The sequence below is a fragment of the Hemicordylus capensis genome, chromosome 1 (genome assembly GCF_027244095.1).
Source record: "Hemicordylus capensis ecotype Gifberg chromosome 1, rHemCap1.1.pri, whole genome shotgun sequence".
Lineage (NCBI taxonomy): Eukaryota > Metazoa > Chordata > Lepidosauria > Squamata > Cordylidae > Hemicordylus > Hemicordylus capensis.
The window spans coordinates 11,535,332-11,560,712 of NC_069657.1; the positions used below are offsets into that span (position 1 = coordinate 11,535,332).

At 48.2% G+C, this 25,381-nt stretch overlaps 1 protein-coding gene across 4 annotated transcripts in view; it reads right to left on the reverse strand.

The window, feature by feature from the left end:
* The window catches only part of LOC128337302 (trichohyalin-like), a 59,563-nt gene that overhangs the window by 3,629 nt on the left and 30,553 nt on the right, over positions 1–25,381 (reverse strand). For 3 of the 4 annotated variants that reach the window (XM_053278116.1, XM_053278111.1, XM_053278127.1), the window contains 10 exons: positions 25,087–25,168; positions 23,830–23,966; positions 23,405–23,515; positions 21,565–21,636; positions 20,023–20,158; positions 17,897–18,028; positions 15,305–15,443; positions 13,227–13,306; positions 4,717–4,869; positions 2,993–3,095 (listed from right to left, as the gene is read on the reverse strand). In XM_053278116.1, the coding sequence (XP_053134091.1) occupies positions 2,993–3,095; positions 4,717–4,869; positions 13,227–13,306; positions 15,305–15,443; positions 17,897–18,028; positions 20,023–20,158; positions 21,565–21,636; positions 23,405–23,515; positions 23,830–23,966; positions 25,087–25,168 (1,145 nt within the window). Of the gene's footprint in view, positions 1–807; positions 948–2,992; positions 3,096–4,716; positions 4,870–13,226; positions 13,307–15,304; positions 15,444–17,896; positions 18,029–20,022; positions 20,159–21,564; positions 21,637–23,404; positions 23,516–23,829; positions 23,967–25,086; positions 25,169–25,381 lie in introns of all 4 variants that reach the window. The other variant, XR_008312238.1, reaches the window with a different exon arrangement.

Genomic DNA, 25,381 nt, shown 5'->3' on the forward strand with positions numbered 1-25,381 from the left:
TCTCCTAACCTCATTTTGGAGGGAGGCTAGTGGGTTTGCTGCTGCAGTGCTGCCAAGATTGGGCCTGATCCTGGTGCTTCAAACAGGCGTGCAAAACACGGCTGGGCTCCCTTAGCCTGGTTTTGCACTTGCGTGTGAATAGGCTCAGTGTATGCCACTGGACCTTCTAGAACCCATATTAGCTTAAAAATTAATATTTAGCTGTTGAACAAGTATGGCTTCTGAAAGAACAGATCCCAACTGCTGAACACACAGAGACCCATACAAATGGGTCTATGGAAATAAAAGTACACTTATGAACTAGGAAGCTGCCTTCTACCAAATCAAACTTTTGGCCTATCCAGCTCAGCACTGATCAGCAGCCGCTCTCCATGGCCTCAGACAGGGATCATACCCAGCCCAGGCCAGGAACTGAACCTGGGGCCTTCTGTCTAAAAAGTATATTTTTAATCACCGGGCGATGGCTTGTCCCCCTTGCACCTAGTTTCATTCTCGTCGTCTGGGGTCATGTCGGGGGTCACTAGGAGCAGGGAGCAGGTTTAGCTGCCACACAAAGATGCAGGCAAGCTCACCCCTGCATCTAAGTGAGGAAGTTGTTGCTATTCATTCCTGTGAGGAAAAGAAAAGTGCTGGCTACTCTCAGAAATACTTTTGGGGAGAGGACAACCTCGGCTCTCCTCCTTGGAAATGGGGTGGCCAGGCCGCTATTAGCAGGGAACTATCAGGCTGCCCTTGTGTGCAGAGCACATAGAGGTGTATTCTACCCCATGGGGACCCCTGCATTGGACAAGGCCCCCCTGCACACACCTCCATCTCAGCCTGAACACAGAGCAGGGAGGATAACTGGGAAAGCTGCACATCAGCCAGTCTTGGAGTAAAGGAGCCAGGTTGCCAGAGCCTTGGAAACTGCTCACACCAGCCAAAAGATCAGCCCAGACTTCACATTTCTTTCATGAATTTAAAGAGAACACCATTATTCTACCTATCCACTTAAAAGTGAAAAAGCAGCAATGAATATAAACGATAGCAGGGTAGGTTGAGGTTGAACACTTGTGGGGGGGGGGGACTAACTGTAAGAATACTTATGCAATGGAATAACCTGTCTTGAGATGAAAACAGACAAACTATTTTCAGGGTTGTTTTTTTAATTGTTCTGATTGTTTAATTGTTTTTTAAGATGTTTTAATTGTTAACTGATGTTTTATATTTTTGTTTTAACCGTTATTGGTTTTAATAGTTTTGTTTTACTTGTAAACCGCCCTGAGCCACTTTGGAAGGGCGGTATAAATAGATAGATAGATAAAGTGAGGGAAATAAGTATTTGATCCCCTGCTGATTTTGTCCGTTTGCCCTCTGACACAGAAATGACCAGGCTATAATTGGAATGGTAGGTTTATTGTAGCTGTGAGAGACAGAACAACAACAAACAAACCCTCAAAAGCCCAGTGCCCAAAAGTCAGCGATGGATTTGCATTGTAGTGAGGGAAATAAGTATTCAATCCCTTCACAAAAGATGTCGTAGTACTTGGTGGCAAAACCCTTGTTGACAATCACAGAGATCAGAAGTTTCTTGTAGTTGGCCACCAGGTTTGCACACAACCCAGGAGGGATGTTGTCCCACTCCTCTTTGCAGATCCTCTTCAAGTCAGAAAGGTTTCGAGGCTGATGTTTGGCAACCCGAACCTTCAGCTCCCTCCACAGATTTTCTATGGGATTAAGGTCTGGAGACTGGCTGGGCCACTCCAGGACCTTCATGTGCTTCTTCTTGAGCCACTCCTTTGTTGCCTTGGCTGTGTGTTTTGGGTCATTGTCATGCTGGAATACCCATCCACGACCCATTCTCAATGCCCTGGCTGAGGGAAGGAGGTGCTCACCCAAGATCTGACGGTACATGGTCCCGTCCATCGTCCCTTCGATGCAGTGAAGGTGTCCTGTCCCCTTAGCAGAAAAACACCCCCAAAGCATAATGTGTCCACCTCCATGTTTGATGGTGGGGATGGTGTTCTTGGGCTCATAGGCAGCATTCCTCCTCCTCCACACACGGCGAGTTGAGTTGATGCCAAAGAGCTCGATTTTGGTCTCATCTGACCACAACACTTTCGCCCAGTTCTCCTCTGGATCATTCAGATGTGCTTTGGCAAACTGCAGACGGGCCTGTACATGTGCTGCCTTGAGCAGGGGGACCTTGTGGGCACTGCAAGATTTCAGTCCTTCACGACGTAGTGTGTTACCAATTGTTTTCTTGGTGACTATGGTTCCAGCTGCCCTGAGATCATTGACAAGTTCCCCCCGTGTAGTTCTGGGCTGCTTTGTCACCGTTCTCATGATCATTGCAACTCCACGAGGTGAGATCTTGCATGGAGCCCCAGACCGAGGGAGATTGACAGTTGTTTTGTGTTTCTTCCATTTGCGAGTTATCGTGCCAACTGTAGTCACCTTCTCACCAAGCTGCTTGGCGATAGTCTTGTAGCCCAGTCCAGCCTTGTGCAGGTCTACAACCTTGTCCCTGACATCCTTCGACAGCTCTTTGGTCTTGGGCATGGTGGTGAGTTTGGAAGCTGAGTGATTGCTTGCTTCTATGGATAGATGTCTTTTATACAGGTACTGTGACAAGCTGGGATTAGGAGCACTCCCTTACAGAGGGTGTTCCTCATCTCAGCTCGTTACCTGCATATAGTGAAAAGACACCTGGGAGCCTGAAATCTTGCTGGTTGATAGGGGATCGAATACTTATTTCCCTCACTACAATGCAAATCCATCGCTGACTTTTGGGCATTGGGCTTTTGAGGGTTTGTTTGTTGTTATTCTGTCTCTCACAGCTACAATAAACCTACCATTCCAATTATAGCCTGGTCATTTCTGTGTCAGAGAGCAAACGGACAAAATCAGCAGGGGATCAAATACTTATTTCCCTCAGTGTAATTTTAACTATTCCAAACCTACCCACCCTTCATGCACTGCAGCTTTCCGCTTGAGGCCACACATCACTTACCATGGAGGGTTTTCAAGTCTTTCTGAGTTTGCTGTCTCTTTGATTGATAGAGGTCTGCCTCTTTGTCTATGGTAGCAATATCTTCTTTGAGAAACGCAATGCCCTGTAGGGAGAAGAAATGCATCCAACTGTATCAGAGCCTGGCAGATCTTTTGGGAGCATCCTGGACATTCAGGAACTTCCCATGACCAGTAGAAATCCAGATGATTGCACATGTGCCTGAACAGGTTGTGAAATGATTCCACGCTAAGTGGCAGAAGCCATATCCCTTGTGGGCAAACTGCATATGTGGGAAGCAGTGTTCCCTCTAACAGGGATTCCCAGAAGTTGTTGACTACAACTCCCAGCATCCCCAGCAGCAACGGCCTTTGGCTAGGGATTATGGGAGCTGTAGTCAACAATATCTGGGAATCCCTGTTACAGGGAACACTGGTGGGAAGGAATCCTCCCTCCTGACTTGCCCTAAGCTAGGCCTACACTGGCTGCGACCTTCCATTGGACACCCATGTGTACCTCCTCTAAAAATGCACCCAGCCATCCTTCGGCTCCCCAGGGCCCGAACTGCAAATTACTCATGCTCCGAGGAAGCAAAAGGGTGGCTGGTTGTGTATATGGGAAGTGCGCAGAGACCTGTTGTAAGAGTCCATGCACCTGAAGGCCAGCTAGGCAGGAAAAAGGACTCCTTTGAGCCCAGTGCTAATTCCCACCTGCACAAGTAGTTGTGCCCAAAAGGAAATACATTGTACCCTAATTTTCTGGGTGCATGCGATTGTACTGAATAATGCTCCTTTGTGTGCACTAAATACATCCAGTCTTAGGGTCAAATATAGCGTAGGTCAATCACTATCCTTGGACAAAGTTACATATTATTATTATTATTATTATTATTTTTATATCCCGCTCTTCCTCCAAGGAGCCAAGTACTACATACTTAAGTTTCTCTTTCACAACAACCCTGTGAAGTAGGCTAGGCTGAGAGAGAAGTGACTGGCCCAGAGTCACCGAGCAAGTCTCATGGCTGAATGGGTATTTGAACTCGGGTCTCCCCAGTCCTAGTCCAGCACTCTAACCACTACACCACACTGGCTCTCATTGACATAGGAAAGCTATTTGCATTAGAGAGCAGGGCTGTCCATTGCTCTCTATTCACCGATCAACTTCTATATGCCATTTCCATATATCAGTTTTCATCCCTGCCTGTGTGGTTCAGTGGCTAGAATGTTAGACTAGGACCATGAAGGCTAGAGTCCAAATCCCCATTTGGCCATGAAACTCACCAGGTGATCCTGGGTCAGTCACTTCTTTCTCAACCTAGTTTACCTCACAAGGTTGCTGGGAGGATAAACATAACCACGTACACTGCTTTGGGCTCCTTGGAGGAAGAGCAGGAGATAAATATAAAAATAAATACATTCTGCACCAAGGAAACCCAGCCTTCACATGCAGGATCCATTATTTAATGGACTGCAAAATTACTGAATTTTCCAAAGTTATTCCAGCAAATTTGATGGCGACTGGGATGGCTGGCTGGAGTCTGTGGTGTACACAGAGTATTGCTTGCTGCATCAAATGTTCAAAGGCTATAATGAAAGGCAAAACAACATTTCCAAAGCTTTTCCTTAGTTTTCTAGGGTTTTCTCCATCCATACTAGCATGGGACTTCTGAGTTTGAAGATGGGGCTTTGGTGCTGCCCTGCCTGGCTCCCCAAATCCAGACTACTCACTGCTCTTAATCTGTCATTTTCGGCATTCAAAATGTAGAGCTTTCTGTCCACTTCGTAGTTGTCTTTCTCAAGGAACTTCACGGAGTGTGTAAATCTTTGCAGCTGCTCAAAAGCTACCTTCCTGCTTGCCATAATATCATTCTTCACTTGAACCTATTAGTAAAGGATAAATATTGATAGTATACAGATGGCTTTTCCAAAGTAGCTGAAAGACACTTGCAAAATAAAACCACGTCATCATAAACAAACAAAACAAAGATAAAACTAAGTATCACAGAAAACCACGAAACGGCCCAGATCAGCCAAATGCCAGATGGAACAGAGAAGAAAATAAAGATACTTTGGGACCAAGCCATTTATTTATTTATTAAATTTTTATACCACCTAATCCAAAAGGCTCTAGGAGGTTCACATGAGTAAACACCAATAACCCATTAAAACACTTAAAAGTCACTAAAGGTCAGGCTAACAAGAAGTGTCTTTAGGGCACTTTAAAAGATTGCTAAGCAATGGTAAACCCCCTCCTCTATTCTACCAAAAAACAACCACATGGTTCTGTGGCTGCCAGGAGTCGACGACACCGACTCGATGGAACACTTTATCTTTAATTCTTTTAAGCTTCAGATACCTATAGGGAATGCATTCCACAGCCCAGGAGCAACTACAGAGAAGGCCCAACCCTGAGCTGCCACCAGGTTGACTTGATAAGATATCCCTAAGATATTTAGGGATATCTTAGAGACCACCTGCCCCCATAGGAGTCTTCCTTTTCATTAAGATTCTTGGGAGAGGCTCTGCAGTGCATGCCAGAGCCTGCAGGAGTTGTGCATATAAGAACCGTCCTGCTGGATCAGGCCCAAGGCCTATCTAGTCCAACATCCTGTTTCACACAGTGGCCCACCAGATGCCCCTAAGAAGCCATCAGGCTAGAGATGAAGGTGTGCCCTCTCTCCTGCTGCTATATGCCTGCTACTGGTATTCAGAGGGATACCATTTGCATCCCCTGCAACTCATGAATTTGTCTAAGCTCCTCTTAAAGCCATCCAGGCTGGTGGCCAACACCATATCCTGTAGCAGAGAATTCCACAGATTAACAATGTGCTGTGTAAAGAAAGACTTCCTTCTGTTGGTCCTAAATGTCCCAGCCTTCAGTTTCATGGGATGACTCCTGGTTCTAGTGCTGTGAGAGAGGGAGAAAAAGCAGTCCTACTACCGAGAACAGACAGTGGCGCTAGTAGAGTGACTGTGTTGCTTCCCATTGTCGTGATGGGAAAGAAGTGAGAATTGCTGAAGAGCTCAAGAAGCTGTCTTTTATGGAGTCAGAACATTGGTCCATCTAGCTCCGTCTTCTTGCACTACTGCCGGTTCTCTACTGTGTCCCACAAGTCACTCCTGTTGACGCTGTACGGGCACATCGTGTCAGCCAATAAATAGATGTTTGTTCTCCCACAACCTCTTATCACCTTTTTCTGGTGCCACCACTGATTATTGAACAGAACTGTGGAATAATATGGCCATGCATTTGTTCAGCACTTGATCTTTCTAGTAGTGGCTCATCCCAATGAGTCAGTGGGGGGTGGGGGTGGGGCACCAAAGGAGGCACAGCTGTCTTTGCTTCCTGGCAGCAGCTCAGGTTGCTGCTCTCTATCCTGCCCAAGAGCAATGCCTGCCTGCAGGCTGGTCATTCATCAGGTTAACCACGCAGCTCTACCTAATGAATAGACAGCCTGCAAGCAGGCACCGCTCTTGGGCAGGATAGAGAGCAGCAACCTGAGCGGCCGCCTTTGGCACCCCCCGGCCCATTAGGACAAGCTGCTACTGGATCTCTCATATCCAGGACTCCATGCTTAATCAGCAACAGACACAAAGGTGAACTTTTTCTCTTGAAAAATATCACATTTGAGAGCCAAGCTACATATTATGTTAAGTCTGGCAGAGTTCACTTTTCGTTTAAAAACAGCAGCCAGATCACAATCATAGTGGGGGCGGGGGGAAGGGCTTTCATTCTATCTCCCTGTCAGGGGCCCCGATCCAGGTAAGACCACCCTCCAACCCCAGCAATGGGAGCTTTTTTCACCTTGGCAAATAGCAACCACAGGGGAGCCCTGATCCAGATGTTTCAAATGAGGAACAACATTGTTCAAGCGAGGAAGTGTGGTGGCTGGTGGGAGGTGTGATGCCTGCAGAAAGGTACACTGGTACTCACCGTGAAGGTGTCTTCTGGCTGGTGTAGAAGAGGTCACCCAAGCTTGGGATTACATCCCCCCCACATGCTCCAAAAGGCAGGAAGTAGTCATACTTGAAGATCCTTAACCCAGTGCATGTGGGCGGATCTCCTCAGTGCTTAAAACAGCTCAAGCTACGGAATGAAAACCACAGAACACAACAGAGAATATACAACAATATACAAACAATAATGCGGAGAAAGACAGAAAAACTGTCCCCCTACAACCAGATCATCAGCTCCAGCCTAACACAACCCGGGCGGGCCTTGGGTGACCTCTTCTACACCAGCCAGAAGACACCTTCACGGTGAGTACCAATGTACCTTTCTCGGCTGGTGTAGGAGGTCACCCAAGCTTGGGACATACCACAGCACCAACCACGGGAGGGAAAATACCCAAGCTGGAGCTACTGACCCGGAAGGACCCGTTGCAGGACCCTCCGACCAAATGCCACTCTGGCAGCTTCATGTTCATCCCACTTGTAATGCCTTGAAAATGTAAAAGGCAACAACCAAGTAGCTGCCTTGCAAATCTCTTCATGGGACACCGGTGAAGATAACACTGTGGAAGTGGCTGCCGATGTAGTTGAGTGCGCCGTAATCTGACCAGGCACCGAAAGTTTCTGGGCTTCATACAACATCGTAATGCATGAATGAACCCATCGAGCAATAATGGCTGAAGAGACCTTGCATCCCATCTTAGAAGCCTTAAAGGCCACAAAAAGAGCATCTGACTTACGAAAAGCCTGCGTCCGGTTGCACTCCTTCTCTGCAGGGTGACGAGCATCCGGACAAAAAGAAGGTAATTAAATGACCGCCTCACGATTAAACTGAGACTTTACCTTAGGGATAAACGAAGGATCCGGGATAAGTCTCACAGAGTCCTTAGAGAAATTACACAAATTACTCTGAACTGACAGAGCCTGCGATTCAGAAACCCTCCTGGCTGATGTTACAGCTACTAAAAAGGCCACCTTTCAGGACAGCATCTGCAATGATACAGATCAAAGTGGTTCAAATGGCGGAAACTGCAGACCACACAACACAATATGCAAATCCCATGACGGAAAACGATGGCAGACCAGAGGAGACAACAAAGCTGCCCCCCTCAAGAACTTGCGTAGAAGAGGGTGCCACGCCTGAACAAACGCTGATGAGGAAACAACATCTGGATCAAGCACGCCGCCTGGTGTTTAAGCGTGTTGGGTTTCAGACCAAGCGCAAGGCCATCCTGAAGAAAAACCTAGTAATCCCCTCGACCTGCACTTGTCCAGCTGCAGGGAGAGCTTTGCTGTCCAGCGCAGAAAACTACGCCAAGTCGATTGGTAAATCTTGTTGGCTGAACACTTTCTAGATGCAAGGATGGTAAATCGGACCTTGACACAGCAGAACTGGATGGTCTGGCAAACTGAGTGGATGACCTACGGTCAAGTCGACGATCTCAGAAAACCAAGGCCCTCTGGGCCAAAAAGACGCAATCAATATCAGGGATGCCCGGAAACCCCGCAGCTTCCTGAGGCAACGGGAGAGCAGCGGCACTGGAGGAAATGCATTCAGCAGACACGGAGGCCATGGCACCGATAGCGTATCCGTCTCTTCTGCCCCCAACATTGGGCAACGTGAGTAAAACCTCTGAATCTTGGCATTCTGAGGATATGCAAACAAGTCTATCTGGGGACACCCCAGCTGCTCTGTCAGCCACCTAAATACTTGAGGGTGCAGGCCCCATTCTGCCGGCTGGATCTCCTGCCGTCTTAGCCAATCTGCCCGAACATTGGAAATTCTGTTTACATGATGGTCCAGAATGGATATTAAGTTGTTCTGTACACATTAAGATATTCCTTCCCTTCGCCAAGGGCGTGAAGGCTCTTAGGGCCAGAAAGACAGCCCACAGCTCGAGCCAGTTTATGCTATGGAGCAACTCTTCCACCGACCAAAGCCCCTGGGCAGAACTGTTCCAACAGTGAGCCCCCCAGCCCGATAGACTGGTGTCCGTCATGACCATCACTCTCTCGGGTTCTATGAACAGCTTGCCCTTGTCTAGGTTCCCCAGGCCGTCCAACGAATCGACTCGCGAAGAGACACCTAGAGAGGAATGTTCTTGTCACGTTTGAGGGCAATCCTGTGCTGGTAAAGGAGGAAACCCCACTGTAACTGGCGTAGATGAAAACCTCGCCCAAGGCACCGAGTCCATAGCCGCCACCATGAGACCCAACAAACTTGCTAGATTGAGAAGGCTGGCCCACAGTCTCGAAGCAATCACACGAGCCAGTGACGTTAAGACCTCCATCCGATCCTGTGGCAGAAACAGTTTGCCTACTGAGGTGTCCATTACCATGCCCAAATGACGAAGGCTCTGTGTGGGCGTCAGGTGACTCTTGCCCACATTTATCAGAAACCCATGCGCACGTAACAAAGACATTGTTCTGGACAGAGCCGACTGAACTGCCCCTTCTTGAGCAAGTTGTCGAGGTAACAATACAGGTGGACCCCCTCAGTGCATAAAGTGGCCACTAGCAGACTAGAACCTTCATAAAAACTCGGGTGGCTGATGAGAGACCAAAAGGAAGGGCTCTGTACTGATAATGCCTCCCCATGTAGCAGAAGTGGAGTATATGTCGACTGCATGGATGAATGGGGATGTGTAAATACGCCTCCTGGAGATCTATTGAAGTCATGTAGTCCCCCATCTGCAATGCCTCTGAGATGGTACAAAGGGTTTCCATCCTGAACCTCCTTTTTATCACAAAACGGTTGACTGGGCGTAGGTTGAGAACTGCCCTGGCCGATACGTCCTTTTTTGGCACCGTAAAATCACAGAATAGATGCCCTTGCCTCTCTGAAGAGGTGGGACCTCCTCTATGGCCCCTATAGCCACCAGATACTGAATGGCCATGGACAACCCCTTGTGCTTTTCCGGTTTCCCAGATCTAGGGGTAAGGAGGAATCTGTTTCCTGGGGGGCTGGCCAGCTCCACTTCGTACCCGTGTAGGCTAATGGAAAGAACCCACCTGTTGATGGATTCTTTCCAAAACAGTCCAAATGGCAGACCCCCACTTTGCCTGAGTGGGAGTCAGAACTGCTGCTTGGGGGCCCCGCTGCTGGTTTCCAAGAGACTGATGGTTCTGCTGAGTGCACCCTTGCCTGCCTTGGCCTCTGGATCTGTTCCACTGCGATCAAAAAGGCCTAAAAGGCTCCCTCTGACAAACTCAGGTCTAAACGCCCTGAAGGTTTGCATCGGTCTATGATTAAAACTCTTGTCCTTCTTCCTAGGAGCTGATGGCAGAGCCCTGCGGTTATCCTTAGTTTCAATGAGGACCTCTTTCAGGGCCTCATTCCCAATTAGCTTTCCCCCCAGCATAGGGAACAGCAGCTAATTTAGCCCTAGACGTATCAACTTCCAAAATTTTAGCCATATGTTGCGTCTTGCCAGGACACCTGCACTGACCGCACGTGCCGAGAACTGAACACTGTCCAGAGTAGCATCCGCTGAAAAGGCAGCCGCCCTCTGCAGACGAAGTAGCTTATGCCACATCTTAGACTGATTAGTGGGAGGGTCATTGGGTAACTCGCCAACCCACAAGACCGATGCTCTAGACACCAAGGACACAGTGGTGTCAGCTCTGATGGCCACTGCTCAAGCCTCGTGGGCCCTGCGCAGTGCAGATTCTGCTTTTCTGTTTTCTGGCTCCTTAGAAGAGGAGTCCCCATCCTTGGGTACCACTGTGCTACTAAGTAGGGCCCCGAAGTGAGCAACCGTAAGTGGCACCTTCAGCAAGTCCAGAGTCTCCTCCTCAAAGTTGTACAATTTGCTAGCCAATGTCAACATAAGCTTTGGGAGTCGCAATAGCTGCCCATTCCTCCTTGATGGTCTTAGTAAAGCCCTCAGGTATCACTGATTTAATCTGCGGTACCTTAGCCTTAGGCAGCACCAAGGAGCCCTTGGACACAGGAGAGATCTGTTCCTCTGTAACTGGCTACAGATCAAGCGCAGCAATAGCCTGGTTAATTAGTGGCTGAAAATCCACCATAAGAGAGAGCCTCTGACTGTGTAAGTTTGCAGCAGAGTCCTCAATCATCTCCCCCTCTTCCGAGGAGGAGGGCCCCTTGTCTGGGTTGCCCAGCAATGTCTCTGACCCACTGACCCTGGGTCACAATAGATCTGGGGAGTCCTCTCCAGACTCATCTGAAGACCTCCCTCTACGCAAGGGCACAGAGTCCTGGCGTATAGCCACCCTGGGCTGCTTAGCGGGCACCATCTCCTCCTGAGAGTCTGAGGGCGACACATGGATCACAGCCTGCCTTGCAATGCCTTGCAGGCTTCCGCGCTTTAAGCGCCGCTGCCAGTGAGACCTGAACGGCCTCCTGAATCCAGCCCTTTGCAGTGGCAGCATCAGGGGGAACCCCCACATTCCCTGTAGGAGTAGGCCCTGAGGGAGGGGCCACATAGGGGGCATCTGCACTCACCTCCTCCCACCCGAGCAAGTCCCGATCTTACCGGGGGGAGCTGTTCATGGCCTTCTGGGTGCTCCGACGCCCCATCCACGGGCTCAGCACCGCCTGCCTCATCATCCTGCACGTCTTCCCCGTCTGATTCCGACAGGCTCTGGGGCGGCCACTCCTGCTGACGTTCCTTTCAGCGTGGCCCCAATACTCGCTGAGGCAGTCCTCCTCCTGCACGCCCAACTGCTAAGGAAAGGAGTTGGGGGGGGGGGCGAGGCCAAACATCACAGGCTTACCTTGCTCGCGCTGCCGGGCGAAAGCTCTCTCACCAACGGGGCCTCCTTGTAGGGAAGCCTCCGATTCTGGTGCTGCCACTTGTGTCCTGCTACGGTGGATTGCTGGTGGCATGAATTGCGCCCAGTCTCCTCACCGGTATCTGGCCACCAACGGGGCCTCCTTGTCAGGAAGCCTCCGATTCTGGTGCCGCCACCTGCGTCCTGCTTCGGTGGATTGCTGGTGGCATGGATTGCGCCCAGTCTCCTCACCGGTATCTGGCCACCAACGGGGCCTCCTTGTAGGGAAGCCTCCGATTCTGGTGCCGCCACCTGCGTCCTGCTTCGGTGGATTGCTGGTGGCATGGATTGCGCCCAGTCTCCTCACCGGTATCTGGCCACCAACGGGGCCTCCTTGTAGGAAAGCCTCCGATTCTGGTGCCGCCACCTGCGTCCTGCTTCGGTGGATTGCTGGTGGCATGGATTGCGCCCAGTCTCCTCACCGGTATCTGGCCACCAACGGGGCCTCCTTGTAGGGAAGCCTCCGATTCTGGTGCCGCCACCTGCGTCCTGCTTCGGTGGATTGCTGGTGGCATGGATTGCGCCCAGTCTCCTCACCGGTATCTGGCCACCAACGGGGCCTCCTTGTAGGAAAGCCTCCGATTCTGGTGCCGCCACCTGCGTCCTGCTTCGGTGGATTGCTGGTGGCATGGATTGCGCCCAGTCTCCTCACCGGTATCTGGCCACCAACGGGGCCTCCTTGTAGGGAAGCCTCCGATTCTGGTGCCGCCACCTGCGTCCTGCTTCGGTGGATTGCTGGTGGCATGGATTGCGCCCAGTCTCCTCACCGGTATCTGGCCACCAACGGGGCCTCCTTGTAGGAAAGCCTCCGATTCTGGTGCCGCCACCTGCGTCCTGCTTCGGTGGATTGCTGGTGGCATGGATTGCGCCCAGTCTCCTCACCGGTATCTGGCAACAGAGAGGACCGCTGTGGCCTACAGGCGCCAGCAAGGTCATCTGATACATCTGCCATTTTCCTTACAGGATTTGCGCAGTCCCGAGTTTTTGGCGGGAACAGGCGCTGATGGGCGGATCTCTCCCTAATAGCCAGGAGTCCGAAGGTCTTTTTAGTGGACATCGGCCAAAAGGTCGGCAAGAGGTGAGGAGAGGTAACGAATAACAGAAAGGACAGTAGAAGAACAGATATGATTTTTTTTTAAAAAATTTAAAATTATTATTATTATTATTTTCTTTAGTAACTAGAGAGAACTAATAGTAGTAGAATACCAGGTGAAGAATAGATTGGAAATAGTCAAAAACAATAGGAATATAAGCAGAAGAAAAGAAGAGGCCTAGTTAACTAGGCCAAAGCCTGCGAGCTGTAATGCGAGCCTTCTGGAGCAAAGGCAGGAAGTAGAACTGAGGAGATCCGCCCACATGCACTGGGTTAAGGATCTTCAAGTATGACTACTTCCTGCCTTTTGGAGCATGTGGGGGGGATGTAATCCCAAGCTTGGGTGACCTCCTACACCAGCCGAGAAGTACAGATCATACTCAGGGGGAAGTCTTACCTTGAGCCTTCTGAGTCTGTTAACCTCCTTTTGTGACTTTTCTATGGACTTGATCAGCGTGCGCTCTTCCTCTTTTAACTCTATCAATTTAAAAAATGAGGAGAAAGGCTTCTGTGAGCATTCATTTCTTTAGTTAAGCAACTAGAAGTCACAATGGCAATCAGGCCTCTCACAGAGGCTGGTGGCGGACATCCAGAGCAGTGGTCCAAGGATGCAGCAGGAGCCGAGTCCTCACAGAAAGAAGCTCTTAACACAGTCAGCGGTTTCCAAGCAGCAGAGCATACATGAGGTGAAGGGAGGAGTGATTTCTCCCCTGCCTCCAGAAATGTTCTTGGCCTTGCAGAAAAATGTCCCTGAGGATTGCGCATCCTCAGAGGCATACTTCCGGAAAAGCATCTTGCGCACTCCTTGCTAGTGCTGCCAGGTGAACTTTGAGCAGGGAAGCAGGTGGCAGGAAGTGGGTGTATTTGGGGACAGAAGGGCCGATGAAAAAGCCATTTTTTATTGATTCATTGCCCTGCTGGGTCTCCAATGCTGGTCTACGACTAGAGGCAGGCCTGGTGAAAGTGGAGGCCAGAGTATGGCTGGCTAAGACGATCCTTCTTGCCAATGGGCCTAGTCCCCTTAACGCTGGAGGATGGATATCAGTCCACATGGAAGTGAGCCCTGCTCATGAAACTATCACCCCTTGGCCTCTTCCCTCCCCACCTACTCTCCCTGGGATATGAACAGGCCAGAGCACTCCTTAAGCCACACATAATGGATGCAGAGCGCCAAACTGACTTAGGCAGGGCTCCAAAGCAGCCTATCACTGAAAGCCTAAGGTAGATAGTAACGCTTGCTGCATATCTTACGCAGCTAGAAGCCCCTTACCACGGAAGGGCCTTCACCTTGGCTTGCTGCAATGCCCTCCCTTCGGTTGTCTTTGATGGAAGATATAGGAAGATCCCAGAACATCTGTGCCTCTGCAATGCAGGGGAAGTTGAAATTCCTGAGCATGTTCTCCTTCACTGCTTATTCTGCGGAGACAACCTCTGTACCTTTATTCTCCCACTACTTACTCAGTTCCCAGGCTGTACAGGCCAGTTCTGTGTCTCTCTACTACTCTCTGACTGCAACCCTTTCATAACACCTACTTTTGTCAAGTTCTGCATGGCAGCATACAAAATTCCTCAGGAACTGACTGCCAGAAAGAGTTAGTCAGGCCCGACACAGCTCATACCTGTACCTTTGTCTTTCCAGCTACTCAGTCCTACAGCTTCTACTGTTATAGCTTATCCGTCTAGATTTAATTTTAACTTAATTTTAATGAACTTTATAGCTTCTCAAAACTAGAGGTTTTATAGCAACCTTATCTTAACATATTTTAGTATTCTTATTATAGTATACAGTCATCACTTTAATTTTAACTACATTTCAATTTTAGTTACGTCTCCACCTTTTAATCATATAGTTTTAGGCAGACTGCTTTTAATGCTACAGCTGTTAATTTCAGCGTCTCTATGTTTTTACCTTATGCTGGACAGAGACCAAATTAAAGATACTGACTGAAAATTATTTTAGCTGAGCCCATTTGAAATAGAGCTGGAGTGGAAAAGCTCACCCACTTTTCATTATTCTTCAGGAGACAGATTAAAACTTCATAGACAGGCTTTTGTCAGTGGAAAAAATTTTTAAAGATGGTTTTTAAAAGATGGCTGCATTCATGTAATGGTTTTTGGCACATGCAGTGTTAATCTGGACATCAGCCTGTATTTGTATGGTTATGGACTGCTGGATTTATAATGGCCTTTATGATCCTTTGAGCCACTTTGAGAACCTAGTCAGTTTAAGCAGTATGCACACTTTGAAAATAAAGTAAATAAGCCTTCACACTCCCCATGCCAACCTTACACATGCTGTCATGTACAAAGGGTTAGGTGGAGAGAAGAGGAGAAAACACAGGGGAGTGAGAGAGCTCCCTTCATTCTCCCACATTTCCCCATGTTCACTGCCACTCCGTGAAATAACAGCATGCACGAAGATCAGAAACAGGCAGGAGAAGAAGCTGTTGCCTGGGGAAACGACTCAAGGCGCACCCGCAAACAAGTCCGTCTGGTTGGTGTAGTTGGTGTTTGCTTGCTCAGATTCCTTTTGCAGCTCCTCCGAGAGAGGGAGTTTCACTTTTAGTTGATCTTCTTTTTCTTGCAGAAGTTTTGCTGTGGTATTATATTCTTCCTGTAGAGGAAACGATGGGAACTAAGAGATGCTGGGCTTTTGAATGATCCGATACAGCAGCAAAGTGAACAATTCCAGCTTTATAAACAGTTGCTTAGTGCAATGTGTTGGGGGCTGAAGTGCGTGCGAGAGGGAAAGAGAAATAAACAAATGGAGCGGGGTGGGGGCCTCCCAATCCAGCAGATGCACACACAAACCTCCTCTCACCACTGCACACCTCAAAACTATCACTGGGTCTGTTAGTTGAGGAAACGAGAGATGCGATCACTGTTTAGCCTGAACATACCCCTTGGCCAGAGAGAGTGAGGCAAGGTGATCAGTGATGGCTGGAAGCTGCTAGGCTACCACAGCACCCTAAACGAAAGTTGTTGTTGTTGTTTTTTAAGAATCAGATAGCTGGGAGTTGACAAAGAACCCTTCGATGGGATGTGGACTGGAAAAGGACTGTGCATAACTGCACAGCAATCTGCAAGAGGTGTGTCCAGCTGCAGAAGTGAGGGGGTACGTGGGGCAGATACACCTACAGGGTAGCGCTGAATAGATCCACATCCAGACACTGTCCTTCCTCTCACAGTATTTTCTCTTGTGCACTCAAGACAATAGAAAGGGACATACAGCACTCATTAGCAAAATATGTGGTAAGGGCTGTGGGTCATCCAGGCCATTCAGGAATGTTGCCCATAGGAAAAAGCAGTCAAGGTGGCATAAATCGCTACCTGGAAAGGGTCTATGTCCAAGTACAAACACTTTTATTATCATTTATTTATTACATTTATACACCGCCCATCCCATAATGGCTCATCGTGGTTCACATTCAAAACATTTAGCAGAAAACATAAACTAAAAGCAGCTAATCTCTCTCTCTCTCTCTCTCTCTCTCTCTCTCTCTATTTTTTTTCTCCTGGGTGTGCCTTCGAATGTGTGTCCCAGCTGCCCAGCTGATTGGCTGGGCAGCGTAGGCACCTGATTGGCTGGCACACCCAGGAGAATTGGCCAGCGGTGGGCCAGGCTGCAGTGGTGGGCCCGGCCCAGCAACTGTGGCTGCAGGCCCGGCCCAGCCACGGAAGCAAGGCAGCGGGCCTGAGCAAGGCGGTGGAGGGCCTGGCCGCAGCAGCGGCACTCGGCCTGGCAGCCTGGGCTCATCCCCGCCCGGAGACTGGGGCAGAAGGTGGGGGTGGGGGGAGAGGTAGCCGGCCTCAAAGAGGCCGGCCGCAGAGTTTGGCAAGTGGCGGCAGCGGGCCCGGTGGCTCGCGGAGGCAGCACTTGGTGCAGCAGGCCCGGCCGAAAAGGTGGCACTCGGCCTGGTGGCAGCCCAGGCTGTGATGGTGCTGGGCCCGGCTGCGGAGGTGGCTTGCGGTGGCGGGACTGGCTGCCGAGGCCAGGCACCCGTGGGAGGGAACCGGGCGGCGGGACTTCCCTGTTCACTGCTTGGGAGGAGGAGCAGCGGTGGGGGGGCCCTTCTTGGCCGCCCGCCACCCGGTAAGTAGAGTAAAATAAAATGCAGGGGGAGGAAGGAAGGGGGAGGATAGAATGGGGCAGGGGGAGGGCAAGAGAGAGTGGGGGAGGGGGAGAGGGGAAGGGCAGGAGAAAGGATCGGGGGGAGGGCAAGAGAGAGTGGGGCAGGGGGAGAGAGGAGCAGGAGGGGGGAGGGGCAGGAGGGTGAGAGAGAGGGGTGGGAGGGGGACGGGGAAGGGGAAGAGGGGCAAGAGAGTGGGGCAGAAGGGAGGCAGGGAGAGTGAGGCAGAAGGGAGGGGGGAAACAGCTGGCCCCAAAGAGCGCACAGATGCTCTGTGTGGGTTGGCTAGTATTAACATAAAACTCATTTTTAAAACCAATTTAATATTATTAAAAGCCAGGCTGAAAAGACGGGTCTTTAGGGCTCTCTTGAAGGCCTCCAAAGACAGCCCTTCATACCCACAAGGAGCATGTGGCGGCTCCATCCCCTGAAGGAAATATCTTCAAGTGCTCACACTTCTAGTCTCTCTTCCATATGCAAACAGGGCAGACCCTGCTTAGCTAAGGGGACAAGTCATGCTTGCTACCACCAGACCAGCTCTCCTCCACACACCTTTGATTTGTGGAGGCTTAATTTTTTGATATTATGTTTAAAGCAGAGGCTCTCAAACTGGGCCCCCGTTGTGGCTGAGGATGATGGGAGTTAGTGATGTGCATGAATTGCGATTCGGCGGGCGATTCGGCACACATCCTCTGCCCCTTTAAACACAGAGGAGAGCAGGTCCATACCTCCTCCTTTGCCACTCACTGCCACTTCCTTAATTGCAGCCCTCCTCCCAGCTGCCTTGGTGTGCCAGTGCTGCTCTCCCCCAACTGCCCGCACATGACACCAGCACGCACATGGCCTCCCCCACAAATTCGTGAAAATGAAAGAAGACCTTAATGCAAGATAATCAGGATCACATATTTCAAGCTTTATGAAAAAGTAGATCTCTTACCTGAAGCCTCTCGATTTCTGCCTCCATGGCAGCATTACGTTTCTTATAGAATGCGCGTCTTCTTTGTAGCTTCTCAGTGAGTTGTTTAATGGTCTCTAGGGATTTCATTATTTCTTTCTTGAGATCTTCATTCTAGTCCCAGAAAATAAAAAGCAACAGTGGTGATCCTTTCTGTTGCTTTGGTCATCATGGGACTGGGAGCCCAACTAGATGTGAGAGTGGCAGAGCCGTGTGCTGAAACATCAAATTGCGCCATTCACGGTGGAAGCAGAGGGAAGGATCCCATTAAAGGGCAAAAGAGGGACACAGGTGAGGAGCACCAAATCCTCGCCCTGCCCACTGCCTACCTCCCTGCAGCCCCCCTCTTTTCAAACACTTTTCTCTCAGCAAGGCACACTTCTGACACCAGAGCTTAGCTGAGGAGAAAAGTAGCTGGGCTGAGGAAGGATTGTGAGGAGGTAAGTTGTGAATGAGGGGGAAGGCTTCTGCACTCATGCCAAATGGACATCCGACCCCCTCTTTCTACATCGGGGTAGGCAACATGCAGCTCTCCAGATGTGTCCGAACTACAACTCCCATCACCCTCCGCCACCATTTATTACAGCTGGGGATGATGGGGGTTGTAGTTCAGCAACATCTGGAGAGCTGCATGTTGCCTCCTCCTGTTCTACAGGATGGTGTTGGCAGAGCTAGTTCTGAAGAATTCAGACAGAGCCACAAGTCAGATCTCTAAGGAAAGCTTTAAGCATACATGAAATAAGGAAAGGTAATAAAATTAATCACATTGGATCAGGGCTGAGGAACATGCACCTAGGTAGAAAGGAATCTACCTGCTTCTGCTAACTGCAAAAGGTAAAATGGTTAACCCTTTGCTGAGAATAATCCAACCAATGAGACATACACACATGAATCTGCTGGTCTGGCCTTAGCATATATGGGACCACGGGTTGTAGTCTGAGACTGAAACCTGTTATAAGCTGTGTCCCATCCTCTTCTGGCTTGACAGCTACTTACCTCGCCAATGTTTGAAACTTTCAGTGATGGAATCTCCAAAATCCCACTTGCTAAGCTATCCACCACTTTCAGATTCTCAGCATCTCTTTCATCTTAACTAGAGGTGCAAATGTTTTTGCATGATTTAATTGCAGCAATATGTGCTTGGCAGTGCAAGCAGAATTTCCAATCTTCCAGTTAACTGGAATCAATCTTTATTTGCATGGGGAACAAAACCCTCATATTAGCATAAGTTTCGCTGATTGGTTTTTTGACCCTGTCTTGAAGACTCTTTCTTTCCTTGTAAGAGACAAACTATGCTTTGTGTGGGAGAGCCCTGACTAGTGACTAACATCTGTACTCCCATCTTTACTCCCACCTGCAAAAGCTGCCTGAGGCAAGGCGGGGGGCGATTTTGATCAGGTAAATGGCATGAAGGGAAAGAGCTAGCAAACCCTCTCCTGACCATTCCAATAAAATTTGCAGACCCCTGCAGCTGCATTTCATCAAAGAAAAGAAAAAATTAGTAGAGCTAATCACAGATCTCCAGCATAACATGTAGTTTGGCCCTAAGACTATGAGGCGATTCTCACGATTGCCAAAAAGTGGGCTAAGGGGCCGCTTTTTGGCAGTCATGTGCCTAATTCCCCTTCCCCTTAGCCGAGGTTAACGGAGCAAGCGCTCCGTTCATCTCTTCTTCCTGATCTTGTATTGCCTTGGCACGGCTCTGTGCCATAGCAACACACAAGGAGACCCTCGGCAGGAGGCTGAAACCAGTCTCCTGGCCCTGGGGGTCTCTCCAGGATGCCCCGTCTACTCGTGAGGGGCATCCTGGAACTTCCGGGATAAATACCTAGAGGGCTAAGAGTAAAGTAAAAGCTCTCAGGTATTAATTGGAGGTGGTGGCAATGATAACTACTTTTTTGTTCATGGGGGTGCTTTTTTGAAACATCTGCTGGTCCAAGTCTAGGAGGGCAGTAAAAGCCCTGCTTGGTCCAAGGTCTCCCACAATAGCTCCCCCTGTAAAAACCTACATGGCAGCACAATTTGGTTGTACTAATAATAAACTTCACATTGTTCTCTGGGCGGTTCACAACTCTACATTAAAAGATTATTCCAGATGGGAATCATACCTGCTTCATTAAATCATCAAGCTGACTTCTCCCTTGGTCCAACTTCTGCTTTGCTGTGTTCACAATCTCATCGTGGTCAGCCTGCATTTTCTGGTACTCTGCTGTAATTTCGGCAAGTTGGTCCTGCAGTTCAGTTCTGGCAGTTCAGGAAATATAAAAATAGACTCGCCCAGGGGTTCTCAAATTGGGGTGCCCAGATGTCATTGGACTACAACTCCCATAATACCTAGTCACAATGGCCTTTGGCAAAAAAAAAAACCTTCAGTGTGGGAGCCACTTCCTAACATGTTGTCCTGTGCATTGCATTGGGCTTGTCCCAGTGGCAAGAGGGCCCTTGAAGAGAAAAAGAACCCTGCCAAGCCCCAGTGACATCTGGGAAAGCATACACAGAACTCTGGGAAGGGTAGTCCTTCCCAGCACCTTCACCACAGAGCTCTATGGGGAAAGCGCTGAGAAGGACTACAATCGCCTGCGTTCCTTGTGCACCTTCCAAGACAGCACTGGGGCTCAAGAGGGCTCCGTTTTCTTTAAAGAGGGCTCACACAGCCACCTGGAAGTACTTACCAAGTAGGTACAAGAGGAACCAAAGACCGAAGGGAGTGTGCACTCCTGTCGAGCATGATGTCTGAACCTGCCTGAGCCCAGTTCCCAATGTCGGTTGCTCCTACTTTTGCTTATACTTGGACAAGTCAACTTCAAAGCCAGGTTACAGAAGTTGGCGCGAAAGCAGCAAAAACGAAGGCGGAAGTGAGTAACCACTGGACTTGGGTGGATTCAGATGGCATGCCTGACCGAAGCAGATGCTCCCTGCGATCTCCAATTCCTTTCATAACTACTGGGTAAGTACTTGCAGGCGGCTGTGTGAACCTGCCCCTCTATATTTAACAAGTGGAATGCTTTGGAGTGTTCAAAGCACCATAAACATGCTGTTATTAAGTTTTCTGCACAGCCACTATCCAAATCACTAAACTTGGAATTTGGAACCAGTCTTTCCCTCCAGATACATGAGCTTTAGTTACCTTTCAGAGTGGCTGATGAAGAGTTCGGTGTTAATCAAAAGTTTACATTCTCTGACACACACAAAAATTGCTCATAGTAAAGATACTATTGTTCTTGATCCAGCAAGTCTTTAAAGTGAATTCTGGGGTTGCACAGTGGTGGTGTTTTTGGCTCCATCAAGTCTGCCTGCCCACCTGCCAACCTTACTTCCTCTGAACCGCAAGGGAGGTTAACACATGGAGTGTGGGTTTGGTAGGGTTGGGGTTGCTTAAGGGCAGGGGGGAACCCTCCTAAGACTGAGTTCTGTACATGCAGATTCCAGCAAATGCATCAATGTCTGCTTGATCATGGCCATTCATTTATTAATTGCATAGTTTAGGAAAACGTAGTCTGATATTCATATCTAGACACTGAAAAACTCACTTTGCAACTTCTAAGGCACTCTGTTTTGAATGCTGGCTGACATCAGGAAAAGCAAATGAAGCTGGTACAACTTCCTTCTACCACTTAGGTTTAACCCTTTGTTTTCAAAGAATAATTTACCTTCTTTCACTTTCTCTCCTTAAATTCACCTCTAAACTTCCAATTTCTCTTGCATAGGAATCCTGTGTGTTTCTGAAACAAAGTGTAGTGTTAAATAAACAGTTTTTATACAGCCTCCAAATCCTAAGGAACACTACCACCAAGCTGTTGTTTAGGATGAAAAAAAGGACAGGTGTCACATTTTAAGAGCACAGGTGTTTACTGCTCCCCAGAGTTAAACCCAATTACTACCCCACTGCTTCTCCAGATTTTGACACAGCAGTAGTGAAGGGACAATAATGCTAGGCTTGCCTGCATGGTTGCAGGGACAAACAAATCCACTAGCTAATGTGTGGTTTGTGATTGCCTGAATCCATCCTCAGGATTTCGGCAAACTTGACATTTTGGTTAGGGATGTGCACAGAACAAATTTTGCATTCTGTTCCAAGCTCAAATCAGAATGCAAAATCCACAGATCGTTCCAAACAGAACATTCTGAATGCCATTTTGGATTCCAAAAAGGCACTCTTCTGGCCTCTGTGCACATGCGGCGACCATTTCCGAGGTGGTGTGGACCACACAAATGGCCACAGCGCATGAGCAGAGGCCAGAAGAGCCTCTGAGATCTTTTGGATTCCCAAACAGCACTCGGAATGTGTCAAAATGTGTCAAAATGTTCCACCTTGGAACCTATCATTTTGTTCCGAGCTCAAAACAGGTCCCCCTTTTAAAGGGGGTTCTGTTTCAAGCTCAGAATGTTTGAAATGGGCGATTCCAAGGTGGAACATTTCGCCTGCGGACACAACCCTAGTTTTGGTGGGTTTTTTAAATTAAAGTTTCTAGCTCTCATGGTGATAGTAAAAGTGGTACTGTTAAAGGTGGGTTTCACTTCCCTTCTCTGCATGCTCCTTTCTGTGCAATGGGTAGACCTCCCACCCACTCTTTATATGTAAATAGGGCAGATGTGAATAAATATGTATGTATGTATGTATGTATGTATCGATGAATGAATGAATAAATAAATAAATAAATGGAAAGCCAGTGTGGTGTAGTGGTTAGACTGTTGAACTAGGACCGGAAATCCTAAGTTCAAATCCTCGTTCAGTCATGAAACTGACTGGGTGACTCTGGGCCAGTCACTTCTCTCTCCGCCTAACCAAACTCACAGGTTTGTTGTGAGGATAACAAGCCCCTGGTGAGGATAACAAGCCCCTGGTGGCGCAGTGGTAAAACTGCCGCCCTGTAACCAGAAGGTTGCAAGTTCGATCCTGACCAGGGGCTCAAGGTTGACTCAGCCTTCCATCCTTCCGAGGTTGGTAAAATGAGTACCCAGAATGTTGGGGGCAATATGCTAAAATCATTGTAAACCGCTTAGAGAGCTCCAGCTATAAAGCAGTATATAAATGTAAGTGCTATTGCTATAAACAAAGCCATGTACAACGCTCTGGGCTCTGCCAAGGAAGAGAGGGATCGAAATGTAAAATATCAATTTAAATGCATAAATATATGTGGCTGCCCCATCAAGTCTAGTTTGGCCCTTATCTTGCAAGTTTTCTCCATCAGTCACATCCATCCTCTCTCCCTGTTAAATGCCTCTCTCTTCTAATGGGTGCTTCCAGACAAGAGAAAGACTCTGTTTAAAACGGAAAGTTCTTTCCACTTGCCCATGCTGGATACAGATGATGCCCTAGCCCAGGGCATCATCACGCAATTTGCAGCTCCATCTGCTGGCCATTTGCTGCCAAGCCAGGATGAGAACTGACTCTTTTCAGACTCCGTTGAAAATATTATCTAAGCTGGGAACTAAAAACAATCCGCAGCAAGGTCTTTTGCTACACCTTGCATTCAAAATGGGACTTACTGAAATATGTCCTGCAGTTTTTGAAGCTCCTCTTCCATCACTCTTGTCTCCATTAAGCATTTTGCCACTTTGTCAAGCTTCTCGGTGAGCAAATTGGATAATCTTTCGAATCTATCAAGGGGAAGGAAAAATAGTTAAATGTGATCATCTAAAGAGGGCCCATTTATTTTAATTTGTTAGGTAACTAATAAGTGCTCAGTTCCCATACCACAGTTCTCTAAATTTTAAGAATTTCTTTCTATCTATAAGGAGATGGAGAAGAAAGGTGTAAGGAGATCTGATTGCGGAGCAGATATGTGAGGGGCAAAGGGATCAGAGACAGCAGAAGTGGTCAAGAAGGCAAGGGCTGATAGACCATATGCCAGCACCGCCCTGTTAGCAGCATTAAGCTGAGAACAAGCAAGCACACATATAAACATACTAACTCTTCTGCAAGCCGGTCTCTTTCTGCAAGGCTGCGTTCTTCTTCATCAGTTAATGTTCGAAACTGGGTGCTGAGAAGATCGTTTTCACCTTTGAGCTTTCTATTGGCTCGCAAGGCTGCTTCTAACTCCTCATCAATCTAGGAATGAATACCAGTGTAGTTAATTTAACTAGGCAGGGTCATCCTCAAAATGTTGCAACACTTCCAGAAGACCACGAAACACACCCAATTTAAAAAAATCTTGGTCAGTTAATCATGTGTGTTTTAGTGGATACATTGCTTAATTGCATCTGCAATTAAACATCAGCCAACAAGAAGAAAAAAGAGTTCTATGGCAAACTGAAGACTAACAAATGTAACGTATATTTGTAGACTGTTGCTGCCTTCATCAGATGCATGAAGTACTATACTCAGTTTAAGGTGTGTGTCGTTTACAAAATAAGCTCCAACCTACGAAACCTTATGCTATAATAAATGTGTGTCTAAGGTGACATAGGGCGCTTTGTTGATTTTGCTGCAACAACAGACTAACATGGCAACCACTGGATTTTTTAAAAATAGTTGTAAAGACCTCTCACTTTCAAGGGTGCACCTGGGTGTTGCAGGAGTCGTCATCTTAGGAAAAAGCATCCCCAGGTCTTCTCACATGAGAGGAAATGCTTCTGGAGCTTGCCACCTGCAGTTTCTGTCCTTACAGAGTGGGAGGGGGGAGCTGCCAATCTGACCCCTGTAGGCTTTGGGGTTTACGGAGGAGCAAGAAGGAGCTGCCAGCTGCCTCCTGTTCACCCCATGACATCTTCAGTTTCTCCTAATACCAAAGGAACCTCCCCCAGAGGCCTAGAGCCAGCAGGAGGCAATCCCTGGTGTAATGGCCCTATTCATCCCCAGCACAGTACCTCCAGTGACTGTTGCTGGTGTCTATCGTGTTTCTTTTTAGACTGTGAGCCCTTTGGGGACAGGGATCCATCTTATTTATTTATTATTTCTCTGTGTAAACCGCCCTGAGCCATTTCTGGAAGGGCAGTATAGAAACCGAATAAATAAATAATAAAATAAAATAAAAATTCAAGCCCTACTGTGTATGAGAACTTCCCGGTAGATTGTAGTCTAAAGAAGCATCAGGGAAACAGAATGCATCAGCATAATGAATGTAGCAGCAAATTCAGTATTGGGGGGGAAATGACTGACTGGAAGGCAGTCAAAGGCTCAGGGCCCATAACAGGCCTTATGACAGGATCCATATCCTTGCCTCTGTTACCTCTTGCAGCTGTCGAAGCAGTTCTCCTCTGCCATCATCATAGGTGGAATCCTGTGCCTTTTGCTCAGTTTGAAGCTCAGTCCTGAAGAATAATGGTGATAAATTAAGAAAGGCTCTTCTCTGCAAAAGAGAGAGCCACAGTCTACAGGGTGTTACATGCCGTTATTTTCATAGCTGTACAGTAATTATTTAAAACAAAATTATCAACATTATAGAAAATAAACGGCTGATGAAGAAAATTACTCAAAGTAGTCCTACTGAAAATTAGGCAATGTCTAACTGCTAACTTGGCAAA